General features: G+C 41.0%; 1 protein-coding gene across 1 annotated transcript in view; it reads left to right on the top strand.

The window, feature by feature from the left end:
- The window catches only part of LOC136581748 (mucin-2-like), a 176267-nt gene that overhangs the window by 81424 nt on the left and 71484 nt on the right, over positions 1 to 23359 (top strand). Inside the window, exons 10-17 of the mRNA XM_066582371.1 lie at positions 126 to 263; positions 802 to 1037; positions 1100 to 1170; positions 16214 to 16352; positions 16445 to 16558; positions 17929 to 18108; positions 20496 to 20735; positions 21444 to 21600. Coding sequence (XP_066438468.1) covers positions 126 to 263; positions 802 to 1037; positions 1100 to 1170; positions 16214 to 16352; positions 16445 to 16558; positions 17929 to 18108; positions 20496 to 20735; positions 21444 to 21600 — 1275 coding nt within the window. The remainder of the gene's footprint in view (positions 1 to 125; positions 264 to 801; positions 1038 to 1099; positions 1171 to 16213; positions 16353 to 16444; positions 16559 to 17928; positions 18109 to 20495; positions 20736 to 21443; positions 21601 to 23359) is intronic.

Genomic DNA, 23359 nt, shown 5'->3' with positions numbered 1-23359 from the left:
CGTTTTGCGGGCGTGAGACAAGAACACGCCCATGTGTTTAAGCCCTTCATAGAAGGATGTTGAATTTCTGTTAATTCATTAAAGCATAACCTAAATGTGATCTAACTTTTCTTCTTGTATTGCAGCTGGGGTCACAATTTTTTGGCCATCATCGTTCTACATCATTGTGTACACCAACAAAGGCCTATATTTAGAGGTGCAACTTACGCCAATCATGCAATTGTATGTTGTTCTAGAGCCGTCTTACAAGGAGAAAATGTGTGGTAATCGTCGGCACTTACTGGAAAATATAAATCTTTATATTTAAGTTATGGCTAAGTGTGACCAGAAATAATTGCACATACTGAGCTTTATGGATTATGATGTCACAACATTTTGCATTCTGGTCTTCTAAATGACAAATGTGAAGCCTATTTGATATATGGAACAATGGCAGAGGAATATCAATATTGTTGCAAAATCTAAATTGCACAAAATTCATCAAAATGGTGCACGCAGTACGATTATTTGGCGAAGCACTCTAGACACTATTGTGTCCTGCACATGAAGTTATGATTCATGTACTTAACACCAATATTTTGCACTAAAAAATGGTGGGTGGAATTTTTTTTCTAAATTTGGCATATGTCAAAACTAGTGCAAAAACTGAGGGAGCCAAAGGAATGTAGGGTGGGGGGGAGGGGGGAGAGACGTAGGCAATCGGCTCTACCAGCTGTCTCGTTTTGTCTGAGATTGTGATTTTATTGTATGTACTCTGAGTTGTATGTGAATTTTAAATAAGGGTCTTCTGTTTTTATAAAGGTCTCTGTGGAAACTTCAACGGCATCCAGAAAGATGATTTTCAGACCAGTCGTGGAGAGATAGAAAGCAATGCTGTTGATTTTGCCAACACGTGGAAAGCCAATTTTAAATGCAAAAATAGACAACCTACCTACGATCACCCCTGCATTTATGGCATGGAAGTAGGTAATATATGTTTTGGTTATTCTGACCCCAGCCGATCAACTATCGATGACCATCAAAAATTGCCAACTTTTGTAAGTTGCTCATTTAACTGGACAAGTGCTTTATTGGAAATTTTTTTCTCCCTTCTCAACAGAGAAATATGCCACTTATTGGTGCAATGTGCTGCTTGATCCTGATGGGCCCTTCGCTGCTTGTCATGCTTCAGTGAGCCCTTCTACTTACCAACAGGTCTGGTGATATAACTTTATTATTATGGATATATATATATAACTCACACACAACCTTTTTTGTGTCTGACTCTGCATGCATTTTCCAAAATTAAGTAGCCACATATTTAGATTAAGGAAAACTTTCGTCCCATAAGTGCTTGCACAAGAATTTAGTTAGCAGGCAATACTAATTAATGTATGTGAAGATGACATAACATTTTTCACAATTCTCAATGCTATACCACACAATGCGCATGATGACATTCACACAGATCAAAACATAACTGCTTATCGGTGCATACTGTACGTCAGTTTAGAGCAGTGGTTCCCAAACTTTTTCAGCCTTGGAGCCCTTTTTGAAGCCAAAGTTTCTGGTGGAGTTCAAAGAAAGTGGGACAGAGGAGGTGGTCAGGGGAGGGGTTATGGGTGTGGCCTATCACAACATATGATTTATTATAAAAAGGACAGGGCCATTTAAAAGAAAAACATGGAGGAACACTGCAGTGCTGGATGGGCTATTGATATACATTATATTTAAAATTAACATGGTGCTACATGTCAATATCCGCACAGGTTTTGGGCAGATTTTTTCCACAGCGTATGGATAAGAGTTTGATGTCTCATCCACCTTCATGCCACAGCTACTATAAATTCCACAGCAAATCCGCCCCGTTTAATAATAGTGATCCCCTATATTGGTGGCCCGAGAATTAGTAGTGTCTTCCTATATTAGCACTAGTGGTAATAGTGACTCCTATTGTGACCCCAGTAGTAATAGACTCCCCCATTGCAGACTCAGTAGTGATAGCAGCCCCCCCATTGCTTCCCCAGTAGTAATAGGGTCTCCCATCGCCGCTATGCTCTTCAGATGGAGGGAGTGGAAGGGGTTAAATTACTTACTATACACAGCCTTCCCTGTCTCTGCTGCACTGCTAACCCCTTCCTCTACCTGAAGCTGGAGGTTTAGCAGTGCGGATTACTATAGGGGTGATTGGGCTAACCGTGGGCCCCCTTAGAGTCTTGGGCCCGGAGCGGTTTTGGGAAACCCTGGTTTAGGGTATATGTGGAGTCATGTACACTAGCTGTCCATACATGCACCCTTGGTTACGGGATATACTGTATGTATGTATAGGATTTTAAGTCCCACAATTACCTGTCATAGTAACATAGTATGTTAGGCTGAATGAAGACAATGTCCATCTAGTTCAGCCTGTTTTGCTTGTTGGTTCAGAGAAAGGCAAAAAAACCCAAGCAGCCATTTAACTCATTTGGAGGAAAAAAAAATCCTTCCTGACTCAATAATGGCAGCCAGAGTAATCCCTGAATCAACATTTGAGATCATCAACCCCGCTAGTCACCTAATGTTTATATCCTGTAATATCATTGCGTTCTAGAAAGACATCTAGTCCCCTCTTAAATTCCTCTATGAATTTTGCCATCACCACATCTTCAGGCAGAGAGTTCCACAGTCTCACCGCTCTTACAGTAAAGAACCCCCTTCTGTGCTGGTGATGAAACTTGCTTTCTTCTATACATAGAGGATGCCCTCTTGTTACCGTCACAGTCTTCCTATAACCCACCGTATTCAGAATAACCCTCAGGTCCCCGGCCCAGCTGCTACAATAGTAAATACAATGAATACAAGGAATATAATCAATCCCTCAGCAATAATAATTTTTCCTCTTAGAACTGTCTCTTTGATACTTGTGCATGTAAAAGAGCCGAGGACTGTCTATGTGCTACTCTTTCCGCCTATGTATGGGCCTGTGCAGCTGCCGGTATCCAATTACCTGGATGGAGAGAAAATATCTGCAGTAAGTGTAAATCTACAGTATATTTCTTAGCTGTCAATAAGCGATGCATAGCAAGCATAATTAACCTTTTCATGACCAAGAGTTATTGACGCTCTTCTGTCCAGTTTTGGGATTCCCACTTTCAAAAATATTACAACTTTTACATTTTTCGGGCTCAGTCAGATGGGCGTTTTTAGCCGCGATTTGCGCATGCGCATGCGTCCGGCGATTTTTTAAAACCATTGCTTTGCAATGGTATCGGACACATGAGCGCTTTTTATGCGCTCGTCCGATAAATTATAGAACAAAAAATCGCAGATCGCACCTATCTGCGATCTGCGATTCCTGTTCTTTTCTCTATATGCGCTCAATGGGGCCGGCGGCAGCAGCGCCGACCCCATTGAGAACATATAGAAGACAAATCATTCTTCTCTGCCACAGCTGTAACAGCTGTGGCAGAGAAGAACGATGTTTGCCCATTGAATTCAATGGAGCGGCAATACAGCCGCTCCATTGAAAGCAATGGGCTGCCGGCGTGCGCGGGGTGAATTGTCGGGAAGGGGTTAAATATATAAACCCTTCCCTGCAATTCATCCTAAAATGTGTTAAAATAAAAAAAAATTGTATACTCACCTTTCCGCTGCAGCCGGAGTCCAGCCGCGGCCGCTGTCAGTTCTCCTGAACTGCTTCTCGGCACTATTCAGCCGGCGGGGCTTTAAAATCCCCGCCTACTGAATGATCTGCCTCTGATTGGTCACAGCCTGACCAATCAGAGGCCGGTTTCACTCACACACCCATTCATGAATTCATGAATGGGTGAGTGACTGCTGCCTCTCAGCGCTGAGCCAATCTGGGGCAGGTCTGACTCACATCCATTCATGAATGGGTGTGAGTGAGGCATGCCTCTGATTGGCTCAGTGCTGAGCCAATCAGGGGGCAGGTCTGACTCACACCCCCTTCACACCCACTGCAGGACGGCCGCTCGGAGCTCCGGCTGCCGGCAGGTGAGTATACAATTTTTTTTTATTTTTACACATTTTAGGATGAATTGCAGGTAAGGGCTTATATATTTAAGCCCTTACCGACAATTCATCCCGGGCTCGCCCGCAGCGCATTGCTTTCAATGGAGACGGCTGTATTGCCGTCTCCATTGAATGCAATGCGCTGGACAGCTCCGGCCCATTTCTAATGAAACGCGGCTAGGAGCAGATTTTCAGGCGATTTGCGGGCGACTTGCGCGCACCGGTCACGCGATTTGTGGATGCGCATCCGTCATGCGATCTGCAAATCGCTCGAAAAAACGCCCGTCTGACTAAGGCCTTCCGGTGACATATCTACATGAGTGCTTGTTTGCAGGAAGAGTTGTATTTTTCAATGGTATCATATAATATATGGAAAGATTTAATTTTTTTTTTAATTAGGGCAAAATGGGGGAAAAAGGAAATTGCGCCATTTTCGGGGTGGTCTTTTTTTTTACGGCATTCATGGTAGAGTAAAAATGACATGATCAGTTATGCTGTAGGTTTGTATGATTATAGCAATACCAAATATATATAGTTTTTATAGAGTTCCAGTTTAAAAAAAATAAGTGTTTTTTAATAGCTGGCTGTCTACATTTTTTGACCCTCACCATAACATTTTTACTTTTCTGTCGATGCAGCTGTGTGGGGCTGATTTTTTTAGGTGACCTGTAGCTTTGTTGGTAGCATTTTGGGTACATACAACTTTTGGATCATATTTTATTCAATTTTATCTTGAAAATGGGTGGGGGGTAAACTAAAAAAAATGCTATTCTGGCATTGCGTATTTTGACAGCATTGACTGTGCAGGATAAATAATGTGGTATTTTAATAAACTGGACCTTTATAGATGCAGTGACCTACTTTTACATTTTTTATATATTTGGGGGTTTTTTTTGCATTTTTTGATACAATGACTGGATAAGATGGGGTTAAACGTGTAACATTTTTTAGATGTTTTGTAATAATTAAAAAGTTTTTATTATACCTTTATTATGTCCCTTTAACCACTATAAGCTAACAAAGCAAATGTTTACAGTTACAGTAGGTAATCAGATATTCCCAGTGTTTATGGCAGCAGGAACTGTTCAAGCGGGCAACATACTGCCCAATGCATTTAGCAAAATAGTTTCATTTATGGTACATCCTACTATGGGCAGAGCAGTGGAACTAATACTTTTAACTTGGGTATGTTGGTTATAGCTAACCATTATTTTTCTTTCTTTTAAGGGAACTTCATATACTTCTGTCCCCCATCATTCGTATACAGTTATGTAGTGACTACCTGCATTCCCACCTGCCGTTCTCTGTCTGAACCAGACCCAGCATGCCAATCGAAGTTTCATACTGTTGATGGCTGTGTCTGTCCAAATGGAACATATCTAGATGATAGAGGGGTTTGCGTGGATAGAGAAGACTGTCCTTGCTACTATAAAGGAATTCCAGTATTCAGCAATGAACCACTCTATGTGGGCCGACTAATATGGTAATGTAAGCTTATTTATAAATCTTTAGGGTCAATAAAATTAATCTGAGATTTTGCTCATCATCAGTACTATTGGAAAGTTTAGATACCTATACAGCCATCTCAACAAGCTTTTTTTATACAGTAGGTTTATTCATCATTACACTCTTGGAATACTCCCAGAGTAACCCATGACATCATAGAGTGAATCATGTGACCTGCTGGAGTACAGAGTACTCATTCTCCAGCAGATGCAATGAGGAACAGCCTGAGTAGAAGCCAGATCAGACGTCATGTGACCAAAACTGGATAAACTGTAGTTAAGACAGTGGTGATGATGGTATTATTGGCACTAAAATACTTTTGGACAAAAGAAAAACAAACATGTATGCATTTTGAAGTACTTAGAAGAGACAATTACGTGCTTTGAGGACAATGGGGCAGAATTATAAACTATTTTACGCTAGTCTCAATTTTTTGCACAACAGGGGTTTCTTCATTCTGCACCATCACTGCCAATTTTTAAAAAATTGTGGGGCTTTTGATGGAAGGGGGCGTGGTCACCCCAGACCAAGAGATTTATGTATAATTTACACCATAAACTGCTATAGATTACACCAGAAATCTATGCCGCGTTAGACCTGGCATACATTACTGAAAAGGCGCTCTGCCGGGATACATTGAATACATGAAAAGGCCTGCACCTCTTCATGCATTCAGTGCATGGTGTGTCAGCGAACACCAGGCACAGGAAATACCAGGCTTAGTAAATTTTCCCAAATATGTTTCTCCATCCATTTTTATGCTACACAACTGCCCATCCGGCATACTTTTGCAATGGGTGCCAATATTTTAATGCTCTGCTTTCAACGCTGTTTTTGGATGGAGCACAGACAGCACACTCTAAGAACGTTTCATGGAGTGTGCTCCAGTAATGATGAACAGTCAGAGCATGTGCTCCAGAAATGGAATGTGTTCTGCACTCCGAGCATGCTATTGCACAGTACCAGTGTGGACAGGCCTTTAAATACAGTTCTTTTCACAAATAAAATTCCCACCCACCACCTTTACACTGTGGACACACCAATATTATCACCTTAACTGGCTCCCTATCTCTGAGGGCTAAGATTGGTGCACTTAGGGCTTAAACACATTGACATAGGCGCAACTACACTCAACAGTATGGCTTTCTCCCTTGCTGGCATTTCAAACTCTGTGACAGTCCATCCCTACAATTCTGGCTGCTGGCTGAGTGGGAAAAAATTTGAAGAGTGGAGGCCAGACGAGAAAAATCCTACCCCTCTCAGCTTCTCCCTCTTCAACTCCTATTGGTGGCTGTGTGATTGTCAGTCCCCTGGCTTCATTTTTGCTGTTTGCACTACGCATGTCAGTACTTCTGGCGTATGTGTTGTACAAAGTTCTAGGAGTAAAAAATCACGGATGGTATTTTTTTCTGCTGAAAAGTACAAACGATAGCAGAAAATACCGCTTTTGCGAACTGTACATGAATTTATGGACAGTTGGCAACACTGCCAGTAGTCCTGCATCTCAGTCTTCACTAATAGTAGAAGAGTTTTAACCCTTTCCAATCCACTGTCTGACGTCTAAAGACATTCTGATTGAAGGCTGTACAGCCCCGATGTCGGAAGACGTCTGGCAGGGTATTCTTACTGTAGATTACTGGGCACTCTGCAATGCCTTATCGTAGCGATCATCGGTGGTATAGTGCAAGTCCCTCAGAGGGACACAGATGGTGTAAAAAAAACAAAATAATGTACAAAAATTAAAAATGTAAAAAAAAAATTATAAAAAAAACACCCTTTTTTAAGCTCTTTCTCATATTCATAACACCCCCCCTAAAGAAACGCATATTTGGTATCGACGTGTCCGTAAAGGCCCATACAATAAATCGTACACACGTTTTATCCTGCACGGCAAAAAGTGTAAAAAAACGCTAAAAAACTGAGCCAAAATGCTAATTTTTAGCATTTTGCCACCCAAAAAACGCAATAAAGGTGATAAAAAAAAATGTATGTACCCCAAAATGGTACCAATAAAAACTACAGCTCGTCTCGCAAAAAATAAGCCCTCACACAGCTCCGTCCATGGAAAAATAAAAAAGTTACAGGACTTTGAATGCAGCGATTTAGGGAAAAAAAGTTTTCCAAAAAAGGAGTTTTATTACAGAAAAGTGGAAAAACCTAAAAAAAAGTAAGAATTTTAGTATTGGTGTAATCAGACCGACCCGCAGAAAAAATGTAGTGTGTTATTTATTCTGCATAATTAATGCTTTAAAAAAAAAATCTATGGCAGAATTGATGCGTTTTCTCTCCCTACAATCATAAAAAAATAATAAAAGTTTTACAATATAGTTTATGTACCCAAAAATGGCACCGATAAAAACTACAGTTCGCCACACAGAAAACAAGCCCTTATATGGCCGCGTTGACGGAAAAATAAAAAAGTTATGGCTTTTGAAAAATGTAAAACATTGTTATCCTGAGTGGTATGCATGATTTGGGGTTTCTGGTCAAATTGGAACACATGGTAGGAGAGCTTCATAGGCAGTTCTACTATTTAATCCCACAGAGGTATTAAATACATACATTATACGTCTCAAAATAACTGCTCTATGTTACTTTCTACAGTCTGATGTTTCAATAAGTGATAAAAATATATGTACTATATAGGTACGGGAAGCTATAATGTGCGCTAATAAAGTTATGCTTCACTTCATCAAGAGCATCGTGTCTCAGCAAAAAATGGAACTTAAATGCTTAAGTTATGCTTATTACCTTTAAATGTTGTTAAACATATTTTCTGTTTCTCCTAATAGCAACTGCACAAATGGAACATTACAATGTACTGACCGCGGCAAACAAGGTAATCCATTTTGACTAAATCCGTTAACCACGTCACAACCGCACACTGCAAATTTATGTTGCTGCTTGCGGGGTTCTGTGCAGCAGCAATGTAACTTCATATTTTCACTCAGTGGGCAATCATATACCCTTGAGTGGTTGAAATACTCGAAATAGGCTATTGCGAAATGTATATGGGTACATTCCATTCATAGCATATTTTGCTCTGTAGATTTTGGTGTGGATCTGCACAAAAATCTGCATCAAAATCCACACCATTGATGCCAATTTTGACTCACTTTTTGACTCTGATTCTCAGCTGATTTCATCCTTCAAATAAAGGGGTGAAGTCTGTTGCGAATCTATGTCAAAGTCTGTATCAAAATCCGTACCAATGGTTTAACGCGGAATCTGATGTGGATTTTGGTGCAGATTTTTCGCTGCCAAAAACCACACCAATTCAGCTATGTGTGAACGTACCCTTTCATTAATTTATTATATCAACGAGTTATTAGATAAATGAATCTACTTAAATCATCAATACCATTTATATACATTCAAAATAAAATCTAAACTAAAAGCAAAAATAATAATTTTTCCAATTATTTAAGTGAGACTTACTGGTCTGTAGTTACCAGGTTCTCTTTTAGACCCCTTTTTGCATATTGGAACCACATTGGCAATCCAGTGGTACAACCTCGGTCTCAATAGAGTCCCTAAATATAAGAAATAGCAGTCTATCGATCACATTACTTAATTCCCTTATAACCTTTGGGTATATTTCATCTGGGCCTGGCGACTATGTATGTACATATTTAACATACTGCAGTTGCAAATAAAAAATACGTTACTTTTTAAAATGTTTCCACAATTTTGGTGCTTTTTAATAAATATATGCAAACTTTATCAGTCTAATTTTACTACTTAAATAAAGTACAATACATGACAAAATGACAATGTCAGGATTACTTGGCTGTGTAAAACCTTTAGGCTGCCTTCACATGGGCAGTAAATGCTGCAGAATTTCTACTGGCTGAATCACAGTGGAAATTCTGCCCTAAATAATACTCTTATACAGTACCCAAACAATAGAGGCATTTGATACCAAAATAATACTGGTATACAATGTCTAAGAAATACCTCCATACAGTATCCAAGTTGTACTACCCTACAATATTCACATAGTACTCCTATGTAGTGCACCATATCAACACCATAATACAGCCAAAAGACAACAGTCACCTATTTAAGTCAACAGATGCCCATACAAATAACCTGGAGCGCACATGGAGAATATCCATGTACGCTCTATTTTGTCACTGATGATTGCTAAGCAAGTCTAGAGAAAATATTGGGCCATCTTCCAGTTATTTTGAACATGAAAAAAGACCGATGACACATGGGTGATACATGAACGTAAAAGAGACTGTTCATGACACATTGCTGCTTTCCTGCTTCTAAACTCCCCACCCCCAATCCCATCTGCCAGCAATGGTTGCTGTTTAGAGATGAGCGAACGTACTTGGTAAGGCCAATTTCGCAATCAAGCACCGCGCTTTTCGAGTACTTCACTACTCGGGTGAAAAGATTCGGGGGGCGCCGTGGGTGAGCGGGGGGTTGCAGAGGGGAGTGGGGGGGAGAGGGAGAGAGAGAGAGCTCCCACCTGTTCCGCGCTGCTACCCCCGCTCCACCACGCCACGCCCCGCCCCCCGGCGACCCCCAAATCTTTTCACCCGAGTAGTGAAGTACTCGAAAATCGCGGTGCTCGATTGCGAAATCGGCCTTACCGAGTACGTTCGCTCATCTCTATTGCTGTTACATATTGAGTGCAATACAAGTCTGCTTTCAAGTGGTTGGTCTTCACCAATCATTGACAATTAAAAGCGATGACACTGAGTGGTAGAGACCACCCACTTGACACTAGACTATTTTTTAGGTTTCATATGTAGAGGGAGCTATTGCAGGAGAAACGGCGGGTGAGAGTCTAGTAGAAAAATAAAAACAGCAATGGAATCAGCGGGGATGTGGCTGTAAAGCTATGCAGTTTATTTCCCTTTTTAGAGTCAGTGTATGAAATCATATATAGTTCATTATCTGATATGAATATACAGTATATCTTCTGCACTAAGAATTCTCTTTGATGAATTGAGTCCAAAAACTATACTGTAATCAGGTATGAATCAAGAGGTCATGTGTTATAAATGTACTGTACTTTTCAGTGTGTCCTTATCCCATGGTTTACTTTGATTGTGATGAAGCTGGCGAAACAGGAAAAGGAACAGAATGTTCTAAGAGCTGCAGTACATTAACTACAAACTGTGTGAGTATAAATATTAATACTTCCAGGCAGCACTTTCATATGCTACATTAGCAACAGTGATGCCTATCCTGTAGATATCTACTGTCATAGCTCCAGATAGTAATAAGAAAGTAGGCTAGCATACCATTTCATACTAATAAGTACAATGTTTTGTAGTTCCAGTGACACAAATAGGTCATTAAAGGGAACATGTCACATCCCTACCGTAACTAAGTTATGGTGCTGTTAGGGTAGGTGACAGGGAGCCAGGGAATGTATTTTTATATCCCTGCTTCCTACGATGTGACACCCTCTCAAGATTGTGCAGCGCATGAATATCTGACTCTTTTCAGATTGCCCAGCGTGTGCTCTCCCATGACTTTATGATAGAGCACCTCCCCTAACAACACCATTAACTTCATTTTTGGTATTGTAGGGAGGTGACAGGTTTTCTTGGCTCCCTCTAAATTCTGTCTGATACAATGATGGACCCCTGAAGACGAATATAAGATGACCCTATTTGTAGTTGAGTTTGGAGCCATCATCTTTTCAGTAAGAATAGGACAGTTGTAGTGGTATCCCATAAGAGTTATTCCCTTAACCGTATCTGGTTTTTAACAATGTTTCTAAAATATAACAAGTTCTCCTTACCCACTCATTTGCTGCTGTTTCCACCCTATTTCTTATTCCGGGTATCCCCTGTGATGTCATGTTTACAGGCTGCCATAGCCTGTTTATAGGATGTCACAGGTATTGCATGTGACATCCCATAAACTGGGTGTGACTACAGCATGTAAACAAACACAGCAGAAGTGAGGAGAGGCGAGTATATGCCTGTTAGTTATTTTACTGCATGGGAAAGGCATTTAAGGGAAAACCTGGAATGCCAGCAATCACTTTAATTCTGACTTTCAGGTGGTCTTCCGTATTTCTCTGCTGCCCTGCTGTTTGCAATCTGCTTTCAGACATCGGGTGTGTAGCAAAACTAGCACTCTGGCAGTAGTTCCCTGTATTGTACTTCCTTTCCTTATTGCCCATGGTGCATTGTTCTGTCTGATTCAATCACCAGGAAGGCAGTATATATATTCCTACTCCTCTGCTATCCCCGCATGATTCCGGCATTCAGAGACATTCTTGCCAAGTAGTAAAGTTAAAGTAATGTACACACATATGCTGTAACAGCAGGACAGGCAAAGACTGTAAAGATTGCAGACACTGTAAAAAGAGCTGTCAGCGAGCAAGTATAGGAAACAACTTGTAATGATAGCCCCTCCACACATCCCAGTAACTACAGAAGCTCAATACCTAACTACAGGCAGTGAATTGCAGAGTAAGTGGAAGAGAGATCCCTAGTGGCGGCCACTTTAAACTTTATTTATAATGGTTAAAAAACAAACTTTTTAATGAAAGTATATTACAAGATTGAAGAGAAAGGAACATAAGTTGGGGGGTTACTGAAGTCACTGCTATACATTGTCAGAGGAAAACATAACTTTTATTAAGTAATTTAAAAAGAAATCCAAGTGGGGGAGACCAGAGAAGACATAAAAAAGGACATGTAGAAAGGGAAAGGGCCCTGTAAAAACATCCTATAATGCCCTATGTTGTTCACTGACAATACGGAGTGCCATCCTCAAAAAGGGCGACCCCTTGATGGAACCTTGCCTTATATATCCATAGTAAGCCCTAGATTAAGGGGGGGAAAAGAAAAAAACAGCCAAAGAAGACTAGAAGTAAAGAAATAATATCAATGATCATTTTAGATATACTATAAGAGGATAGCTTAAAGCATGCAAAGAGTAGAATCAATCAATACGCAGAATATTTCCAATATTTCAGGATGGCCTTGTTATGAGGCAGGAACAATATTCTCATATGACCAGAATACACTTCATGTGATAATCTATGACACTGTCATAAACTACCTACGCGTTTCACCAAACAATTACTTTGGCTCATCAGGGACCCAAGCTATAAACCAGTGTTACAGTAACTAAGTACAGTCACTTACACTCAGATCATAATGCCACCTCAAATAGATGTTATTAATATTATCAAAGAGAACAAATATTAAATTCTCAAGTCCTCATAGATAAAGGTATTACCATAAAATGTAAATCCACAAATCATAATACTGTTGTGGTGGTGCTGGAATTGCTGTCATGCTGACAAGTCTGGTGCGGGTTTTGGAGATGGTTCTAAATCTTCTGGCTTAATGCATATGGTATTAGGTGTGACGTGCTGAGTAGCACCTATGGGTAATTAGCATGGCTATTTAACCTGGCTGGATACTGAGCTAAACCACTGTTGATTGTTAGTCTTTCTCTGGCTGAGCTTGCAGTCAGAGTTTGGTCCTAGATTGCTTAGTTACCTACCACATCTCAAAACTTAGTGCTGCATTTGTTTTCTTTTAACTTTTCAGTTTTAGTATTCTTGTGTTCTTTCCCTTTCCCACATAGGGTCAACTAAGGGCCGAGGCACACGGTCAGGGCTATCCTTATCAGGACGATCGCCCTGCTTTCAGGCAGGGTCCTTCCCTGAGTTTTGCTTATATAGGGACAGTGTTTCCCATATTTTGGTTCTATTTTCTGTTTTGCCATGTTGTTCTTTTGTATTTGTTAGAGATCTGTGGGCGACAGATCCAGTGCGTCCAAGCTGGATGCGACAAATACCACCTTAAATATATGTTGCCATAACATATGGAGCAAATTTTAGATACTAAAGACCTAATAGATAAATAGATCAATAGGCAATATTGCTATAAGATGTATACAATAAAACATTCTAAACAAATTCTAGGTAAATAACTTAAAAGTAAACACTGAAAAAAGCATTTGGAAAAAACGCATACTGGGTCTATTGAGGATGAGATACACTCAGGAACATAGAGGACCCAAAACAATAGAATCCCCCTTTCTACATACACTTTTTTCTAGGTCTTCTCTGATTTCCTCCTTCTGGATACCTTTATAAATTATTTAATAAAAGTTATGTTTTACTCTGATAATGTATAGCAGTTAATTCTGTGACTCCTGATTTGCTGTACAACAAATTATCTTCCTTCCACAAGGTTGTAATTTCTTGGCTTGTGTGATCTATGAGCATAAGTTGTCTGAAAAGCTAGTACCCCTTTTAAGAAATACTAATTTTGTCAAACAAAAACTGCAAGGGTCAATGTTTATATAGTAAGTCAGGCAATTAAACCAAACAGCAATGATTAAAGGGGTTTTCCAGTGAAATGCTACCGATAACCTATCGTTGCTTGGGACCCTGACCGATCAACTGAGCAGGAGCATGCTGTCAGCACCACAATTACATAGATGTCGGAGAAGACAATGGAAGCTTTGCCTGCAGTTACAAGTGCCAGCCACTACATGGGAGGTCAGTGCAAAGACTTCCGCTCCAAATACACAGAGGTTGGAGCGGAAGACTCCCCACTGACTTCCTTATAATGGCCGGCGCTTTCGCTCCAACCTCTGTGTTATTGCAGCACCATTCAGCTGATTGATCGGGGTCCCAAGCAACGGACCCCAGTTGATCAATTATGGATGTCTTATACTGATGATAGGTCATCAATAGAATTTCACTGGAAAACCCCTTTAAGTACTGATGAAATTCTCTACTGATGCTTCAAACCATTTATCCTAATTTGCTAAAGGCCCTTTTATAGGCAACCATTATTACTCAAAATTTGTTCAAACATCCGAAAATGAGTCATGTAAATGCGGGCAGCCGTGCACTATTTGCTCAATTGCTGTTTGGCACTGGTTTTTAGCCCACATAAAAACTATTGGTTGGCCGCTCAAGAGACCTTTCATTTGAATGGAAATCCTGCAGTTTTTTGAGAGGCTTGGTGAACTGAGGGGAGGTGTTTTTGTTTGCTTTGCATACATAATGAGTACATTGTTTAATCATGTCTGGAGAAGACAATGAAATCCTGCAGGCCAGATAATCCCTGGTATAAACACGCCCACCTGAGCAAACAATTCCTACTGTGTTTACTTTAGCTAATGAGGAAATGGAGATGATTAAAAGCCATTATCCATATGTGTAATTTTATGTAAAAATGATGTCAGTTCATTCAGTCATGTGGCCGTTTTAGCGATAATTGTTGTGTGTAAAATGGCCTTAAGTTTCTAAGTATCATTTTCTATACTAGCAATATATGTGTAATCTATTATTGCATTCATTTCCTCATATCCATATTGCTGACCCCTGTGCCGTGACAGTACAGCTCACCGTGTGTATCAGGCTGCTTATGCCCAAAAGGATTAGTTCTAAATGGAAACGGAACTTGTATAAAGCCAGAGGAATGTCCCTGTGTTCACAGTGGTAACAATTACAACCCTGGGGAGGTAGCCACAATACACTGCAATCAATGGTATGTACATTATATACTGCATATTATATAGTGCCAGTAAAAAGTAACCATTCTTTTGTTTCATAAGTGAGTTTGTATTTACTGCCATTAGAGTGTTTTCACACTTGTGCCTGGAGTTCCGCTTTACTGCTCCATTCAGGGAGCAGGAAAGGGAAATACCCATGGCAGAATGGCTCTGTCTCAGGATGGCACCAAACAGCAACAGACAGACCTCATTGACTAGAACAGACCCCCTAGCTGCCTGGCTTTTAGACAGAAGAAAAAGCGTTGCATGCTGCGCTTATTCTTCCGGTACTTGCCGGATCTGCAGTGGAACCTCCGACCGGAGGTTCCAGCGTAAGTGTGAAACCACCCTTATACATAGAAACAAGAGTTTTCACAACTATATGGATATGTAAATAATGGTTAATACGTAGCATGATAGATACAGAAACTATAATACATAAACAATTCAATGAAAGTAAATAATTCAATGAGTAACTTTTACTTATCTGACCTTAGATAGCCTTATTCAAAAGTGAACATACTATAAAGGCTGCCCTTGCAGTTTCTATGGGGCTCAAGTAGTTGACATTCTATGGGGCTTTCAGTAGTTGTAGTTGACATCCACTAATGCTTCATATGTATTTTATACGTTTGCATCTTGTTTGGCTTTGCTCACACCTGCGTTATCTATTGTCATTGTTCTGTTCTGACACAGGAGCAGAACAAGGATAATGATGAGTATCAGATCCAATAGATGACGGGCACAATGAACTCCATTAACTGTAAGGAGGTTCATCAGGTCTCCATGATTGTGTCTGTCATTTTACTGGAAAAATAGCTCTCCAAGCCACACTATTTTTTCTGGTAAAGTAAGCAGAATCTGAATCACTCGCTCTGAATAGAGCAGTCAACATAAGTGTGAACAAACTAATAGTTTTAACCCTTTGCAATCCAATTTTGGATTCAGGGTTTCATAGGGGCATCTCTTTCTGCCATTATACAATGGCTAGAGCCAGTACTGCGGTATGGGACATGCTACAGAGGCCCCCTCGACAACAGAGCAGCCAATAATATACAGTAAGAATACCCTGCCGGACGTCTTCCAACATAGAAGCTGTACAGCCTTCAATTAGAATGTCTTCAGACGTCAGACAGTGGATTAGAAAGGGTTAAATCAGTATTGATTAACATTTTAGCAAAATCCTAATAAAGATGAATATTGCCTTTTTTAACAGTGTCTGCGGAAACGGGACTTGGGTGTGTGACAGCAAAGCAGAAAAGGGAGTATGTACTTTGTACGGAGAAGGTCACTACATCACCTTTGACAATAAATACTATACGACCAATGGAAATTGTGAATATACTTTGGTTCAGGTACAGTGTGAGATGTGCAATGAAAATAGCCAATCAAAAAATATAAAGTCTTCTTGCATTTATCTTATATGTTATATTGTAACGTCTCATAGGATTACTGCGATATTGAACATTTATGGAATGGAACATTTAAAGTCATCTCAGAAAATATCCCATGTGGGACAACAGGAACTTCTTGCTCGAAGGCTATTACACTCTATCTAGGGGTAAGCATTGTCTCCAATAAAATATCTCATGAGTGATACAAGTGCACAGCTGAAATATATGGAAGAAAAATAAATATATAGCTTTGCTATTCTGTAAACATTATACATTTTTGTTTGTTCTGCAGGCTCATCTAAATTAGGCATAGGAAAGAATTGGTAGCGCAACTTGTTAAAGAAGTTATCTCGTCATGATGACTGTATCTGTCTCCATATGCCCTATTAAGACATATGAACATTAAAGGGCTCTCTGCTTGGGGCCACTGTTTCATGTACTAGAATGGAGAGCCATTCTCCAAAAGTAGCTTCTGCTCTGATGAATCCAGTGTTACGGATATGTGGATTCTCTAAGCCTCAGTCCGCTTGACACGTGCTAGACTGGAGTGCAAAGTCTTAGAAATCCCCCGATTTTCATGCTTGTTACCCATAAGGAGGTGTGGATTTTTCAACAGGAGGATTCCCAGGTCTTGACCCCAGAATAGTCACAGATTGTATGGCTGGAGCTGTGGCCTGTTCCCAAAACAAAGCCAGGGTTTTGTCACCAGAAAAGCAGACAGGATGGAACAAGCCAAAGACAAGATAGTACAGTGAAGTTGGGAGGATTACAAGTTTAAACAGAGTATCCGATGGACAAGGCAGAAGCATAATCAAGAAATAGCCAGAAGGCAAGACCAGAAATAGGACTACAACTATTAGCCATGATAGGTAATGTGCAAAGCAGAGGTATACTTAGGAACATGCCAAGACCAAGATCAGGATCAATAGTCAATGGCAATACAAACAATAACAATCAAGAAGGATGTACCTCAATCATTATGTATCATGTGACAGCTGAGAAGCTCGACCACCCCACCTGATGTCAGCTGGAGGGGCCAGTTCCTATAGCATCCTGATGCAGGCGGTGAACAGGAATTAGAGTGGCCACCAACGAAGGAACGGGGAGCGGTAATAAACACCCAGGACATCCATGAACTACATGGTCATCAAGACTCAGATTCCTCCAGTGCTGATCACCAGAGACAATCTGATTAAATTATTATAACATTTTGGGAGAAGTTCATTTAGAAGAACATTTCATTTTTAAAAATCCCCTGCATTCTTGTCATTTTTGGAGGAATCCACCCAAACATAATAGATACATGTCAGAAGATCACATTTAGGTAGTCTGCGAGCTCAGACCCCTGTTGATTTACCATAATACGCTTGTAATAGATCATGTAATCCGCTTCAGGGATAAGGGCTTTTAATTAGTAAACTACCAGACCCCAAATTTGTCATGCTTTCATTTTTTTGGAAACGTAAGTCTGTTAGCTCTGTGTTCTGACAAGTAAATAATCCTTTCACATTTTTCTTAATTGTTTTTTTCTATTTAGGCCCATAAAGTTATTCTCGCAAATGAAGTCTTCGAGGTTTTGCAAACATCAAATGATGTTAATATTCCTTACAAGATTCGTAGCATGGGATTATTTATAATCATTGAGACCAACATTGGTCTTGTTTTAATGTGGGACCGAAAATCAAGCATTTACATCTACCTGAGCCCGTACTTTAAGGTAACATTTAAACATAACTTGAAACTTAAAGGGGCTGTCCAAGTTTTTTTTTCATCCCAAAAACATGTTTGCTGTGCAAGAACACAACAAACAGACATATACTCACTTCTCCCGGGTCCCTGTATCTCCTGCACTGTTGCTCAGTCCTCATTGCTCAGTGTTTGTTTACAGGCTGCTGCAGCCAATGACAGGGCTCAAAAATCGAGAGCTGAGCTCTGTCATTGGCTGCATCAGCCTGTGACGTCCCATAAACAGGCTGCTGCAGTCTATGATCATGACATTAGGGGGGAGACGCAGAGTGATGGGGTAAGGCACAGCGGGAGTCGGGAGAGATGAGTATATTTGCGCATGAAAATTTTGCACACATAGTACACAGATAAAAGAACCTATTAATTTCAGTGGGTTCGTTCACAAGTGTGTATTTGGGCTGCACATTTCGGTCGAGCAAAATAATATGCAGCATACTCTACTTACCAGCGCATTTGCACAGGAAAAGAACACATCTTGAACTCATTAAACTAATTGGCAATTTCAATGGCTGGACGCATCGATGCGCGTTTTTTTGCGAGTGCAAGTGCACCAAACTTGTGTGAGCAAAAAGTACGTTAAAAAACATTAAAAAACGTAATGAACATTCTGCAAAAACGCTTCACAAATACGTGCTGAAATACGCTTAGGCTGCTCTCAAACACAATATTTTTTACAGCATTGTAAATGCCACACTAAACATTGTAAAACACGTGTATTGATTATACTTGGAGAGCACCTTTATGGTTCTTCCACACTGGCGATAGATTTTCCTACGATGCGAGAATGAGTGAAAACGGATGATTTTGAAACCAATGATTTTCAATGGTTTAATTGTCGTTTGCGATGTTTTGAGGAGAGAGAGGGGGCGGAGCTACAGGGGATCTCTAACATATCTCCCTATATTTGGAGAGATAGAGGGCGGGGCTAGAGGGTGATATTGCAGTTTTTTTTATCGCTGCGAGGCTTGAGTGTACACATTGCAAATGAGAATGAAATAATTGAAAATCATTGGTTTCAAAATTGTGCATTATCACCAGCGTGGAAGAGCCCCAAAAGTATTAAAGCGGTGTTTAAATATAGATTGTCATCATTTCTAAAATTGAAAACCTTATTGATAATAAAAAATAGGGGTAGAACAAACAAATATTTAATCATAAGCGGATACAAGGACTTTTAATTAATCCTTAGATTATAACTAGAGATGAGCGAGCATACTCGCTAAGGGCAATTACTCGTTCGAGCATTGCCCTTAGCGAGTACCTGCCCGCTCGGGAGCAAAGATTCGGCTGCCGGCAGCGGGCAGGGAGCTGCAGGGGAGGAATGGAGGGGAGATCTCTCTCTCCCTCTCTCCCCCCCGCTCCCCCCTGCTGACTGCCGCAACTCACCTGTCACCCGCGCCGGCACCCGAACCTTTTATCCTGAGCGGGGAGATACTCGCTAAGGACAATGCTCGATCCAGCAATTGTCCTTAGCGAGTATGCTCGCTCATCTCTAATTATAACCTAGCATAGAATAAAAAGGCATCTAAAGGGTATATGCCTATTCGCAACCACCGTTATTGCTGCATTGGAAGGTTTTTGGATAAAGATCTACAGTTTTGAGTCTTGCAGCTCAATGATTCCAGGGTCCAAGTAAACTCTGTGTAATCTGGTCCGGCAGTCATATTATTTTTAGAGATGAGCGAGCGTACTCGCTAAGGGCAACTACTCAAGCGAGTATTGCCTTTTGCGAGTACCTGCCCGCTTGTCTTAAAAGATTCGAGTGCTGGTGGGGGTGAGCGGTGAGTTGCGGGAGTGAGCAGGGGGGAGCGGGGGGGGGGAGAGAAAGATCTCCCCCCCCGTTCCTCCCCGCTCTCCCCCGCCGCTCTCCGCCCCCCCATCCCGTCGGCACCCGAATCTTTCGAGATGAGTGGGCAGGTACTCGCAAAAGGCAATACTCGCTCGAGTAGTTGCCCTTAGCGAGTACGCTCACTCATCTCTAATTATTTTCCATTTGCCCCTTACTTCTTGTTAACCCACTTAATGACTTTAGGTACAAAAAAGGCAGTTATGCCCATACCAGACTAAGTTTCATAGCATACTTGAAACGTAAAACAGACAGTGAGGCTTGGAAGACTGTGTGCACAAGAGTAAAGAAGTGTCTTCATATATAATCAATCAGCCAACATTTTGCAACGTGCCCAAAGGTGCATATATAGAAGTGAAGGGGGACCACATCCATTATACCATGACCCACATTTTGCTGCTCAATGTTATCATTCTATACATATACGTTTTAACAAGGATATATTGTCTGTAAGAAATTAATATATATTCCCAATCTGAATCTGAAATAAACTTGTTATTTTTTTTTACTAGGGGAAGGTGTGTGGTCTTTGTGGAAACTTTGATGGAAATGCCAACAATGATTTTACTACAAGGAGTCAATGTGTAGTTGAAAATGTGAAGCGGTTTAGAGATAGCTGGAAGGTGTCTCACTTATGCCCGGAAGTCTACATATCCAAGGATCCTTGTGCCGTCAACCCATATAGATTAGCCTGGGCACAGAAATTGTGTAACATTATTTTCAGTGATGTATTTGCACCATGCCACAGTGAGGTAATATGCTAATGGGTTATTGTATTATTTTTATATAAACTAGTTTACTTTACTTAAAAAATTTTTTTTTAACTCAGTTAATGGAAACGTTTGTTAAAATAGAGTGAAACAAATAAGTACAAAATCGTGCAAATAGCCACATGTATAATAAAGTTTACATATTTGTGATTACATACTGCATGTCCCACATGGTAAGGCTGGCTTCACATCTGTATTGGAACCTCCAGAGGTTCTGCTACAGATCGGCTCAAAATATCGGAAGGAACAGTTATTTTTCTTTAGTCCGAAAGCCGGGCTGATTGGAAACCAAACGGACCCCATTATTATCAGTGGGGTCCATTTAACACTGATCAGTTCCATACTGAGACAGAGCTGTTCGGCTTCGGGGATTCCCCTTTCCTGCCCCCCTCCTTCCTACCCGAACGGAAAAGGAAAGCAGAACCATGGGCGTAGATGGGAAACCACCCTAATACAAATAAATGAACTATCAGATATACATCCGCACCTTACTTGTCTGCTCAAGTTAGACATTCAGCAGTGATCGTAAGCCCACTGGGGGTCATTGATGTTGTGAAGAATTATACCAACTCCCTCACCCCTTCCTACATTTTTCGGGCCAGTTTCTATTCTTCTAAACAGCGTGCTCATACACTAAGGTAGTATACTTTCCTCTACGTTTATTCTAATTCTTTGACTCATCTATTACAGGTTGCCCCAGAGAAATTCCATGAGAATTGTATCAAAGATACATGTGCCTGTGATCTGGGAGGCGACTGTGAATGCTACTGTACTGCAGTCGCAGCGTATGCCCAAGCTTGTAGTGAAGCCTGTGTTTGCATTAATTGGAGATCACCAACGGTTTGCCGTAAGTAGAGCTGTAAGAAAATAGGTTGTCAGCCTGTGGATTACTATTCTCTAATAAGCCTGTATTTAAGGATCTGTTCCATTTCCTTCACTTTATAAATTAGAAATAATGTTTAATGTTTGTTATACATAATTCATATGGGATGCACAAGAAAAGAAAGCTAAAATAAGATTCACTACCTTTCCTCATATGTCTGTGAACTATGAGAGGTAGGACTGTGAGATAGGAAAATCTGTTGTAAGTTAGTAGTTGCAATGTATTTATCAATACAGGACACAAAGCATAGAAATACAGTACTGTTCATAAGTTTTTGGGCTAATGCCCACGGACGGATTTCCGCTGTGTGAAAAGCGCCGGAAATCTGCAGTGTTACGCCGCAGCTATTAGGTTCTATTGAACCTAATAGCTCAATGTTCACACTGCGGAATTCCGTGGTAGAATTCCGCATATATAAACAGCAGCATGCTCTATTTGCCACGGGAATATATGTGGCCGGCTTCCATTGTAGTCAATGGAATCTGGCCGTCACGCTATACTTCCGCTAGCAGCACAGCGGAAGTATCACATTATTATGCGTCCCCACCCACTGCCGGCAGCGTCATGCGCTATACTGCGCATGTGTGCCGGCACGTCACACGGGACGTGCACAGCGGATCCAGGAGGTGTGTATGGGGTCTTTGAGGGGGCACCATGACAGACTCCGCTGCGATATTCCGCTGGCGGAGTCCGTCATGGCCGTGGGCATTAGCCCTTAGGCAGGTGTGGAAAAATGCTGCCAAGTAAGAATACTTAATAGTTATAATTTTTATTTTTGGCAAATAAAATGTAAAGTGACTGAACAAGAAAGAAATCTAAATCAAATCAATATTTGGTGTGAGCTCCTTTTGCCTTCAAAACAGCATCAATTCTTCTAGATACATTTGCACATAGTTTTTAAACTCGGCAGGGAGGTTGTTCCAGACATCTTGGAGAACTAAGCACAGATCCTCTGTGGATGTCGGGTCGCTCATATCCTTCTGTCTCTTCATGTAATCCCAGACAGATGGGATAATGTTGAGATTAGGGCTCTGCGGGGGCCATACCATCACTTCCAGTACTCCCTATTCTTCCTTCCGTTGAAGGCAGTTCTTTATGACATTGGCTTTGTATTTTTAGTTGTTGTCCTGCTGCAGAATAAATTTGGAGCCAATCAAATGGCTTCTATTTTTTGAAAAAATTCAGACTTTGCGCATTTTTTCCACACCTACCTAAAACATTTGGACAGTACCGTATATTATCAGCATTAATAAATATTGCATGCAGCAAGTTCTCTATGGCAAGCCGACACTGTCCAAACCCTTGATATCAAGTGTTGTTATGGGGACGCTAAAGCTGGGGTCACACGGGGGGCAGATTCCAGCCGGAAATCCCGTGGTTTGGCCGCAGCAAAAACCACAAGATTTCCGCCGGGAGAACCGCCGTGGGAAACCCCGCGGCGGCTTTGAAGCGGCCCGGCCGCTCGCTCTTCCGCTACAGCCGGTGCTCCCATAGAGGAAAGCGCGGCCGCAGCGGAAAGAAAAAAGAATGGACATGCTGCGGTAGACAAAGCCGTGGCTGCGGTCGGCAAAGCCGCACCGCAGCCGTGGTTTCGGCCAGATTAACCGCAGCGGATTGGCCGTCCTGTGTGGATGAAATATCTGAGAAATCTCGTCCACATGGCTGGCTAATTCCGAAATTAGCAGCGGCAAAATTCCGGACGGAATTTCCGTGGCAAATCTGC

The sequence above is a fragment of the Eleutherodactylus coqui genome, chromosome 11, assembly GCF_035609145.1.
Source record: "Eleutherodactylus coqui strain aEleCoq1 chromosome 11, aEleCoq1.hap1, whole genome shotgun sequence".
Lineage (NCBI taxonomy): Eukaryota > Metazoa > Chordata > Amphibia > Anura > Eleutherodactylidae > Eleutherodactylus > Eleutherodactylus coqui.
The sequence above is the reverse complement of the archived record's forward strand: the minus strand, read 5'-3'. Positions and strand labels throughout refer to the sequence as shown.